This window comes from Pagrus major, chromosome 7 (genome assembly GCF_040436345.1).
Source record: "Pagrus major chromosome 7, Pma_NU_1.0".
Taxonomy (NCBI): Eukaryota; Metazoa; Chordata; class Actinopteri; order Spariformes; family Sparidae; genus Pagrus; species Pagrus major.
In genome coordinates, this window is record NC_133221.1 from 34,168,503 (window position 1) to 34,180,953 (window position 12,451).

The 12,451-nt window shown below is 38.8% G+C and overlaps 1 protein-coding gene across 1 annotated transcript in view; it reads right to left on the minus strand.

The window, feature by feature from the left end:
- Positions 1-5,383: 5,383 nt before the first annotated feature.
- LOC140999781 (rho guanine nucleotide exchange factor 10-like protein) overlaps positions 5,384-12,451 on the minus strand; it is a 53,319-nt gene continuing 46,251 nt past the window's right edge. The window contains exons 22-23 of the mRNA XM_073470310.1: positions 11,677-11,793; positions 5,384-7,334 (exon numbers count right to left, since the gene is read on the minus strand). Coding sequence (XP_073326411.1) covers positions 6,769-7,334; positions 11,677-11,793 — 683 coding nt within the window. The 3' untranslated portion in view covers positions 5,384-6,768. The remainder of the gene's footprint in view (positions 7,335-11,676; positions 11,794-12,451) is intronic.

The following is a 12,451-nucleotide window of genomic DNA, read 5'->3' on the forward strand; positions in this document are numbered from 1 at the left end:
GAATAATACAATATAAATGGTTAATGCGGATGTATGTGACACCGATAGAATTGAATAGATATGACCCGAATATACCAGACATATGCACAAAATGTACAGAAGATAGAGGAACACTATTTCACTGCCTTTGGCAGTGTAGAATAATTATTAAATTCTGGGAAGAGATAAGAGTAATAATCGAAAAGACTGTTTCCAAATCAATATCATTGGATCCTAAGCTTTTCTTGCTGGGCCTTTAGAGAAACATAACTTCAGTAAGTATGAAAAAGCATTTATAGATCTAAACTTGTTAAATGCCAAAAAATGTATTGCACTACTATGGAAAAGAACCCATCAACCAAGTACCAGTCAATGGTTAAAACAAATGTTATCAAGCCTACCGTTGGAAAGAATTACTTATATTCTGAAAGCCAAACAGCATGTATTTGAAGGTATATGGAAGCCCTTTATTGAATATGTCAAGAACTCAGACTTAACAGAAAACCAAACTGATGACTAACTGTGGGTATGGCAATCTCCAAAATTGTGAATGTTAATGTCTTTTTTGCTATTACAGTTATCATTATTATTATATTTTTTTTCCTGTTACTTTTAAAAGCCCGTAGCTTATCATTATCATTACCATTATTTCACAATCCATTACATTGTGTTTATAATCTGTCTAATAACAAGAGAAGCATATTGTTCGTTTTGTGTTTCTATTATGATTGTTTTGTTTTAAGCTGTGTTTTTGCTATATTTGGCAGCTAATCTATGAGAAATGACATACGGCCATGGCTAGGCTATACATGTCACGATTGTTTGTACTGTGATTATCTTGTGCTGCTATAAAACTCAAATAAAGATATTGTGGAAAAAAGAAAAAAAAAAAGACGAGGAGGAAAGGTCCGATTCGCTACCTAGCAACCAGAAGATTCTTTGTAGCAATTTAACGTCTGCTACACTAACGGAAGACAACACAACACATTTCTATTTCAAAATAAAAGCATTTGTTATTGTAACCTATTACTATAATTATTGATCTATTGTCAGAGAAAAATATTTACAACAATATGTAGGCTAATGTTTTCATACTATCACATTTATTTTTACCTGTATAGGCCTACCGGTATGTGAATACCGATCGCGCGCGCGTGCGTGCGTGCGAGCGAGAGAAAGAGAGAAAGAGAGAAAGAAGGAGACACCGGGCGTTTACCAGCAAAAACTGAACGGTTTGAAATGAAAAGAGGGAAATCACAGAATACAGAATATGTCCAGGAGACTCCTCAGGACGTGAGGGAGGAAGGATCAGATGGTGGCTCAGGTAGTAATGAGGAAAATATATATGGCTGCACATCTGTCAGCTGCACTGTAAGCAGGTGAAGCCTACACCATGCAGTCATTTCTCAAACTTTATTTTGTAGGCTCAGGACAGACTAGATCATGATTGTATTGGATATAATAGGGTAGCCTAACCTAATAAATCTCTTGGCTGCTGTCCAGTCCAGTAATAACGAGTCTGTGGTGTGTACCCTACGTCATCGCCAGGTAGAGGCTGAAGTGCGGCCATTCTACTTGGAGAGTCTGCGATTTCAACTTTCCCGCTCACTTCGTGCATCTCTGACTCCGCAAAAATCTCCCAGCATTCCCCGAATTTTCAGAATATCAAAATAACAAAACAATAAAAATCAAAAACTTAATTTTCATGTTATTCTGTTTTTGTTTTAAAACAGAATAACAGGCACAAAATGTGGTTTTGTGTTATTCTGTTTTTCCTGTTTTTCCGTTCTGGGTTTAAAAGAGAATAACAGAAAAACAAAGTTTTTTTTCTGTTTTTTTTTTATTTGGTTTTGAAACGAAAAAACGAAAGAACGAAGGGTACACGGATTTATGACAAAGCAAACAAACATACATTTGGCTCACATACACATTAAAATTCAAATTTATACAGGCGAGAGATTCAGGAGTCACCTCCTACACAAAGAAAACAAACAAATAAGTAAACAATATATATATACATACATACATACATGCACTTGATACACATGCATACATATGCACACACACACATAAAGTAAAACAAATTGAGGGCACATTGCCATGTATGATACATCCACATGATCAGAGAGAGGTACATAGAAAGAAAAATACATCAACCAAACCGCAGGGTGTCATTTATGAGGCAGAGCATTCGGAGCTATGATACAAACCCTCTTGCGAGAATGGTGGAAATATTCAAACCAACTGACAGGAAGGGTTCGAAAAACATCATCTTTGCTGTGTAGTTTACACGTCAGATAGTCCAATGCAATGTATTCAAGTGTCACTCTTTGCCACTGAGCATTAGATGGAACTTTATCAATTATCCAATTCAGAAGAATACACTTTCTGGCACAGAAAGCAAGTGTTTGGTGACGTTTTCTTTTAAATTTGTCAGTGATAGACAAATCAGATATGCCAAGTAGCAAATATAAGGGGTTGTTGTTTCTATTAGTAGACAGAATCTTATTAATTTCCAGCCCTATGACCTGCCAGAACTGCTGTACTTTCCTACATTACCACAGACAATGTGTAAGACTACCAGTTTCTATTTTACACTTGGGGCACAGTGGAGATGCATTAGCGTTGAATTTATGACTTTGGGAGGGAGATATGTGGGCCCTGTGTAGGAGCTTAAGTTGCATGGCTCTCACCCGGTTACACACACTCAATGTTTTTGCATTCTTCCACGCATCGTTCCAACCATCGTCTGTTATCTCAACATTGAGTTCTCTCTCCCATAAGCCTTTCAGAAAATAGGTGTTTGTGGTGTTATACCCCTTAAGGATATTATGGAATAAACTAATAGACCTGCCGGATTTCTGTAAAAAGAGCTGTCTCTCTAAACGTGAAATATTTTGACACTGAAGGATTGTGGTGTCCCAAGTTTCTTACTTGCAAATATCGAAAGAAATCCTGTTGTTGAATGCCATATTTCTTTTTCAGCTGACTAAAAGACATCATGGTAGAACCTTCCAGTAATTTGTGTAGATTAGATATTCCTTTATTTACCCAGACACAGAAATTATTGTCCATCACTCCAGGAGGGAAATCAGGATTATTGCATATTGGAGTGAAGACAGGGGTGAATTGTGATCTACCCTCTAATTTTCTGATGGCATGCCATGCCTTAACTGTGGAAATTGTAATTGGGTTAGTACAAGCAGACTTCAAAGATGCACTTTTTCTAATAAACAAAAGATTACTCAAAGGGTATTTGGACATTGAACTTTCTACATCCAACCAGAGAGATGTGGACTTACTACACACCCAGTCAGCTATAGTACATAAATGAGCACTAAGCTGGAATTTTCTAATGTCCGGGAGATCAACACTTCCTTCTGTGGAAGAAAGACATAACGTAGCTATTTTGAGGCGTGCTTTTCTTAGACGATATAAAGGAACTGAACCAGCTATTTAGCTGTTTGATGGTCTTATGGAGGAACATAACTGGGATCGTTTGTATTGGGTAAAGTAACCTGGGAAGGATGTTCATTTTCAGGAGTGCAACATGGCCTAACCAGGAAATTGGGAGGGTGTTTCATCTCTCTAGGTCCAACTTTATACGCTCGAATATGGGTGGGAAATTTGCTTTATATAATTGGTCAAAGGAGGGTGTTATACGTATTCCCAAATAGACAAAGCCTTCTGGTGACCATTTAAAAGGAAAGGGAGATGGAGTTTTGGGTATCTGTTTCAGACTGCCTAATGGCATTACTTCTGATTTACCGAGATTTATTCTGTAGCCGGAAAAAGTACTAAACATATTGATGGTCTCAATAAGGGCTGAATTGATACCTCAGGCTCAGTCAAAACAATCAAGACATCATCAGCATAAAGAGTAATCTTGTGTTCTCTAGTGTCAATAGTGAGACCATATATGTTTTCATTTGTCCTGATTGCCTCAGCGAGTGGCTCAATTGCCCATGGCTGTTTAGGGCTTCGGTACATGTGGACATTGGAAGAATGGTTAATGCCAGGTGAATCAGATAAATGTTTTGGATGACATAATCTATGATAAAGGTCCCATGTTAAGATAATTTAATATCAGATGAGAGATGAGATAAGAGGGGAATTTGGGTGTGACAGCAACACAAGGACAGAATAAGTACAGACAGATAAAATTACAGAAAATAAATAATTAAATGTGGATAAAATAACAATAGAATAAAAAAGACACTATACATAAGCAATTCTAAGTGCTGTATCGTAGGCAACTGGATGTGTTTCAGTTTCTTGAAGACGTTTCACCTCTCATCCAAGAGGCTTCTTCAGTTCTAACTGGCTATATCTTCTTGCTATTATCCTGCTTGCTATTCTCTCATCTCATCTCATCTGTGAAGAAAGTATATTCTTTCTTTAAAGGAGTCTTGAGACTGAAAGGTGATGTGTGATGTCATCAGACATCCTCCCCTGTGTCCCTTTCAGATATCAAACTTTCCTTTAAGTTAAATCATATTAAATTGTTATTGATTTCTGGGAAGGGGTTGAGGTTTACAGATTTGACATGGTGGCACTCTCAGCTTTTAAATGATACCAAATATGAAATACATGGACTAACACAATATCACATATTCAGAAATGCATGATAAACATTATTAATTCAGTACAAAATGTTATGAGTGGCAACTAATAAGCATTACATAAAATGATGTATTGATACATTTGTATCTTTGAATGGGCACAACGAAAAGAAACAGAGTATTAAAAATAACACACTATTGTCCCAGGAAGGTTCTTCTGCTCTTGGATGAGAAGGACTGTAGTGTAAGTTAACAGACAAGCATGCAGATTAGCATCTACACAGGCCACAGCACCCTGGGGTCCCAGGTCCTTAGAGAGCAGTTCACAGTTCTTTGTGAACTCTGGGCCAATGTCTGAAGAGGTGAACTTGATGACAGATTATTAGATAGGTGGGTCTCTTGCCAGTTGGAGTTTGGGTCCTTTTGATGTCCTGGAGACAATGTATTGGTGTGTTTAGAGTCATTTCATGACTCTCAGGAAGGTGTCCTGAAGACACTGGGCTGGACACTGGGCTGGAAAGGAGGCTCCCCAGTCACATGCCAATGAAATTAGTAGTAGCAAAGTCAGCAACATCAAGTATATGTAAGAATAATATGGCACTGTCACTTATGACATATTAATTGATTAATGTCGAGATATAATGTCATAGTGTTGTCAAAAATAGCAGTTTTTCAATAATCAATAATAACCAATCAATTCAATACTTTTCAACTCTGAATATTTTATATAGTTTCAACACTTATTTTCTGTCATGTTGATACACCATTACTGCACAAATGTACAAGTAAAATATTATACCCTGGCACACATGAACTGACAAAGAAACACCAAGACACTGAAGTGTTCTTGAGAAAAAGTGTTGATATTCACAGATGCTCAATTTTAAAATGCAAATAACAACATTTCATAGCAAAATAAATCAATTTCATTCTACAAACATATTTGTATTTGTATACACACAGTATTCAATATGTCTACTTTCTGATTAACACTATCATTCTCCCTTCATACCAGTGATGCCACTGTTTGGTTATCTTCAGAGAAGAGGATGTGCAACACATTTATGAGTCCAGTCTGAGTCTGGTTTGGTTTATATATGAAATGTATATATTTCAATATGACTTTTTTTTAAAATTATGACTTTGTTCTTGTAAATATTCTGGATTCTACCTTAAATCACAGCTCAGATGACATTTTCTACCAGATCTCTTTCCTTTGAGTCTCTGATTTGTTTGGGACTCAAACAAACAGCAGCAGCAGTAAGCAGACATTGTTCTGCATCAGAAATTAAAGCTTATCAAACTTGAGTACCATTATTGCTCTCTATTACAGCAAGTAAGTAAGCACATGATTATGAAGAGAAGTACATTTGCATTCACATCAATACTGTAATGAATGTTAACTAATTAACTAAGACACTGACAGCAGTCCAATTTCCATAAAAAACTGAGCTCACATAGATGTTTAAATAATAGCTATGAGCCATTGGGTTTTAGTTGGGTTATTTTCAGGACATTCAATTGTTTTTAAGTAAACCATAAAAGAGTTTATTGGTCTTACACTGAATTGATTATTCATTGTAGCAAAAGTGTAGATTTTGATGATGTAAGTCAGTGAAGGGGCCATCTTAAAACATAAAAATCAATTTGTGGGCCAGATAAACTGGGGCAAAGCAGAACTACTAGGGTCACCAGGTTAGACCCAATGACTCTATTGTGGCAAAAAGTAACTACTTCGAATGTACAGAAAATAAAGAATAATTAACTACCCCCCACACATCTAAGGTATCTCTTCTGATGTTACTGTCCCTGTAACAGTAGAGGGGTTGGGGGCACTCTCCCCCAGGAATCAGTTTATGGAAAGCAACCTTTAAAATGCTAATTTTTAGTTACTTTCATCATATTTTTATCCAATAACACTCCTCTAGATGGCTGGTTTTTAAAGGGAATGAATCATGACAGTGACAGAACATCTCCCCTGCTCGTTATGCTCGTTGTGTAACACTGTTAGCTTTTCAGCAGGAGACCCGGTATACATGTTTATATACATGTGAAATATACACACACACACACACACACACACACACACAATTTGTGCACTTGGTCCCTTTGTTTTTAGATGAGACGTCGGGTCTAGCTGACCTGTTTGGAGCTGGAGTCCACAGATGTGTCTGGAACAGCAGTCACTGAGTAAACTGATCAGCCAGTCAGGTGACATGCTCATCTTTCATTGGCTGAGAGTCAGAGGCAGCTGCCACACCAGCAGTGTGTTTTCAGTGGAGTCTGAGCAGGGATCAACTGAGGCTGTCTGTGCTATCCTGCGGTATCCTCTGCCACCGGAGAAGATGGCTGTTGAGGTGACTTTGCTGCGCCTGGGCTCCACCTCCTTCACCCGCTCCCTAGGCCACCCCCTCACCCACACATCAGGGTCCTCATTCACTTCATAGATGGAGCTGTTCTCTGGGCTGTGCTCCAGGGAGTTGCGGGGGGCCCTTGGGCTCCCTTGTTCGGGTTGGGCTGTCAGCACCTTCCCAGGCAGCTGGCAGGTGGAGTGGAGGCGGTACTGCAGCAAGAGACGCTTGGGCTTCTCCTCCGTTGGTGGAGGAGCTTGTGAGTCCTGGGTGTAGCTGCTCTGCTCCAGCCTCTGCCCTCCCTCATCTCCTCTCACATTACCTTCATCGCTGCCATTGAGGACGGGGTCCCGGCGAAGCAAATCAGACGCCAGGGTGCTGGAGATCGACATCAGGAAGTCCACGGGACCACAGTGAGCGTTCAGAGACATCACCCCCCTACCTGAGGGTACAACAGTTCTAAATAAGTCCACACTATCTCCAATAGCACCTTATGAGAAGGAGTAAATGATGTGTGACATTATGTCAGGATAAATATACAGGATATAGACCATGTACCACTTTAACATATGAATGTATGAATATTATTTTTTTGTCAATATGTGATCAACAGGTCACTGAAACTAATATTAAAACCCTGCTACAACAACCAGAATGAACAGAATTATTTATTAAGTAACTACATTGATTTTCATTTGGTTTTATTTTTGGTCAGTAATGTTTGATCATTTGATTAAAAGGTCATCAGTTGCTTTAAACTCAGGCACCAGAGATTAATGAACTGATGCTGATACAGAACAATCCGTGTATCATTCGTTCATTCGTTTTTCAAAATAAAACCAAAAATAAGAAAACGAAAAAACAATTCCTTTTCTCAGTATTCGTTTCCTAAACTAAAATGAAAAAACGGATAACGACTCGTTTTTTTCAGTTTTCGATTTTATGCTCAAATGAATAATGGAAAAAACGGATAACGAGCGTTTCCCGTTTCATGTTGCAAGCATTTGACTGCGGTCAAGCCAGCCGTGGTTCGCGTTCGCTTGGTCAAATCAGCCGCACGTTGTTTTCTAGTGCGCGAATATACGGACATTTACGGTAATCGTAAAGACACCGCTCTGAAGAGCTGCTGGTAGTGACAGTGGGGCGGACTGAAGTCACACAGTCAGACCCGTGAAAATTACGATACTTTTTCAGTAATTATTCCTGGTAATATACTGAAGGTATCACGGAGGTTTGCGTACGGATTTCAAAGTAAAGGACGAAAGTCAAAACGTAAGGATATTTCACCCAACTTTTACGTGGAATAAAAAGCTTATTTTCCATCAGCATACTGCTGAACTTAGTACTCCCCAGACTACCTTCATGCATAATATCAAGTACTTTTACTGTGTACTTTTTGAGTAATCCTCTGTCAAAGTCCTTAACAGAGGACGAGAATAAGGACAATTTGCCCAACTTTGACAGGGAATAAAAAGGTTATTTTCCATAAGTAGTCTATGATTCTTATACTGCTGAACTTAGTACTCCCCAGACTACTTGCATGCATAATATCAAGTACTTTTACTGTGTACTTTTTGAGTAATCCTCTGTCAAAGTCCTTAACAGAGGACATGATGAGCACAAGGGTAAGACAGTGCTGCTAGCAAGACTAGTTGAGAGCAAGCTGGGTCCTGTGGAGTACCAAAGATTTCAAACAAATGTTTCTGGCTTTTGATGTTGAACTTACTTAGGGTTGCTTTGGTGTTACAAAAAACACACACAAACACAAGCATCTCTTAAATTAGAATGATCTATTTCACATCTATAATACTACTTACATGTTAACCTTTTTATTCCACATCAAAGTTGGGTGAAATGTGCTCATCATGTCCTCTGTTAAGGACTCTGACAGAGGATTACTCAAAAAGTACACAGTAAAAGTACTTGATATCATGCATGCAAGTAGTCTAGGAAGTACTAAGTTCAGCAGTATAAGAATCATAGACTACTTATGGAAAATAACCTTTTTATTCCACATCAAAGTTGGGTGAAATGTGCTCATCATGTCCTCTGTTAAGGACTTTGACAGAGGATTACTCAAAAAGTACACAGTAAAAGTACTTAATATCATGCATGCAAGTAGTCTAGGAAGTACTAAGTTCAGCAGTATAAGAATCATAGACTACTTATGGAAAATAACCTTTTTATTCCACATCAAAGTTGGGTGAAATGTGCTCATCATGTCCTCTGTTAAGGACTTTGACAGAGGATTACTCAAAAAGTACACAGTAAAAGTACTTGATATTATGCATGCAAGTAGTCTGGGGAGTACTAAGTTCAGCAGTATAAGAATCATAGACTACTTATGGAAAATAACCTTTTTATTCCCTGTCAAAGTTGGGCAAATTGTCCTTATTCTCGTCCTCTGTTAAGGACTTTGACAGAGGATTACTCAAAAAGTACACAGTAAAAGTACTTGATATCATGTATGCAAGTAGTCTAGGAAGTACTAAGTTCAGCAGTATAAGAATCATAGACTACTTATGGAAAATAACCTTTTTATTCCCTGTCAAAGTTGGGCAAATTGTCCTTATTCTCGTCCTCTGTTAAGGACTTTGACAGAGGATTACTCAAAAAGTACACAGTAAAAGTACTTGCTATCATGCATGCAAGTAGTCTAGGAAGTACTAAGTTCAGCAGTATAAGAATCATAGACTACTTATGGAAAATAACCTTTTTATTCCCTGTCAAAGTTGGGCAAATTGTCCTTATTCTCGTCCTCTGTTAAGGACTTTGACAGAGGATTACTCAAAAAGTACACAGTAAAAGTACTTGATATTATGCATGAAGGTAGTCTGGGGAGTACTAAGTTCAGCAGTATGCTGATGGAAAATAAGCTTTTTATTCCACGTAAAAGTTGGGTGAAATATCCTTACGTTTTGACTTTCGTCCTTTACTTTGAAATCCGTACGCAAACCTCCGTGATACCTTCAGTATATTACCAGGAATAATTACTGAAAAAGTATCGTAATTTTCACGGGTCTGACTGTGTGACTTCAGTCCGCCCCACTGTCACTACCAGCAGCTCTTTAGAGCGGTGTCTTTACGATTACCGTAAATGTCCGTATATTTGCGCACTAGAAAACAACGTGCGGCTGATTTGACCAAGCGAACGCGAACCACGGCTGGCTTGACCGCAGTCAAATGCTTGCAACATGAAACGGGAAACGCTCGTTATCCGCTTTTTCCATTATTCATTTGAGCATAAAATCGAAAACTGAAAAAAACGAGTCGTTATCCGTTTTTTCATTTTAGTTTAGGAAACGAATACTGAGAAAAGGAATTGTTTTTTCGTTTTCTTATTTTTGGTTTTATTTTGAAAAACGACTGAACGAATGATACACGGATTCAGAACGCTAGTTGTGTAGACATCATGTCATCTGTGTATTTAGGTCCAGGGTCAGGGTAACAGATTCAGAAAAATGAAAATGGTGAAAAAAAGAAAACCAAAGTAGGACAATGTCTGGCATACTGTACATTCCCATGGTTTAAAAGTGGCTTTGTCTCCGCACTTCATGTCAATTAGCTGTGTTCTACCTCAGAAGCCTGACATAAAGTGGACCGACCAGCTATAAAGAGGAATCTAAGAAAACGCAAAGAATGGTATGTTTTAGGGGTGTCGCAATATTCGTGATAACCATGATATTATTTAAATGAAATATTTATATTGTGTTTATAATACACATATGATAATAGTGTGTGAATAATCCAGTGAAGATGTTCGGCCTTGTGCATCCTTTCTTTATGAGTATATCTGGTTGCCATTACACTAGTAATTGAGTAGTTGATTTTAATGATTCTTTTTGTACACTTTTTTTTTTTTTTTTTACAGTTATGGTCACAGACTCTCTGTCCACCTCCCTACACGCATCTACATATTTTGAGGGTAATTTATTTTCCAAAAAACACATAACACACAGTGAATGAAGTTAAAGATAGATTTGATAGCATTTTTTCTTTCAAATTTTTAATCACGATAATATTGATATTTTTGTATTGTAATTTGTTTGGTCATTGGGAAAATCTGATATGATGACAGCCCTAGTATAATTTTAAGAAACACACTAACAGCGGTCAGCAGAAAAGAAACACTGCTACAACCAATGTAACCAAGTGTACTGGGTTCGCGAAACTGGGCAGGATTAAAAATAGAATATTAAACAGGACAAAGACATGAAACACATTGAGCAGAAAACTTCTTTTCATTTTTTCTCCCACATGTCAGAAACACCAGCAACTCCTGTCTTTCAGCAGCTCTGAGGGGACACACTCCCTGGCTGGGGGGCCTTTTAAAAATCACAATTTTACTATGCTACAGGTCTCAGTAGCAGTCAGCCATCTGTGATGGACGATGGCCCAACCACAAAAGGCAAATGTTAATATGATACGTAATCAAACAGAGGAAATACATGGACACTGATGAAAACACACTTGTCCTGGTCCTTCTGTAAAAAGCAATCCATGTCACTTTATGAGCCTGAAACTTTAAATCACTTTCTTCAATGTTTCAAACATGCTGTAAAATATATCACTGGCAAAATAAATGTAGTTTCTGACTTAACTGGAAGCTGGTGGGTTCAATTTCCTGTGCCTGAGTCAGCACACACATATCATGCTACAAGGCTGTTATATGAACCACCAGGAATAATGAGCACCTGCTGTGTGTAATTACATCCAGGCCTCAGGCACAGAGAACATGCTGCAGTCTGGAGGTAAGCAGGAGAGCTACTGTACTCAGTACTGACCTGTGATCTTGGGGATTCCCTCCAGGGTGGGTACAGGGAAGGTGAGGATGATGCCTTGGCTTGTCCCCACCCACAGCAGGCCCTGGCAGATAAGCAAGCTGGAGACACTAACCTGACCTGCAAAACAAAAAAGACATCCTACTATTAACATGACCATCAACCTTTATATTTATTATATGTTAGGGCTGTCAAGGGATTAAGAACATTAATCTAATTAATTATAAGCTTTGTGATTAATCGCATGAAAGTTACAAGCTGCACAGGCACAGGAAGCTCAGGGTATTGCAGTGGGTCGTCCATGCTCTTTCCCCATGGGGGGAGAGGTTGCTTCTCTTTAGGGGCGTGCCCATGGGCTCCATTCCCTTTCTGACAGATATGGATGGATGGTTATGGATGACGGATGCCTGCCTCTCAGGATGGGGTGTAGTATGGCAGAACAGGACAGCTCAGGGGCAGTGGTCTGCCCAGGACCGCACAGAGCACATAAATGTGCTGGATCTATGCACTGTGGACCTAGCACTCAAGTGCTTCCTTCCATATATGAAGGGGAAGCATGTGCTTGTCGGACAACACCTTGGAATTCTTCCACATAAATCACCAGGGGGGTTCCAGATATGCACGATTGCTGCAGGTATTGCAGGATCTTCTGACGTGGGCAGCCCCCCACCTGATCAGCCTGCTGGCAATACATATGTAGTGGGGGAATAGAACCAGGTTGCAGACTTCATCTCCTGTCAAAAAACCCTGCCAGGGGAGTGGTGGCTTCATCCAGAGG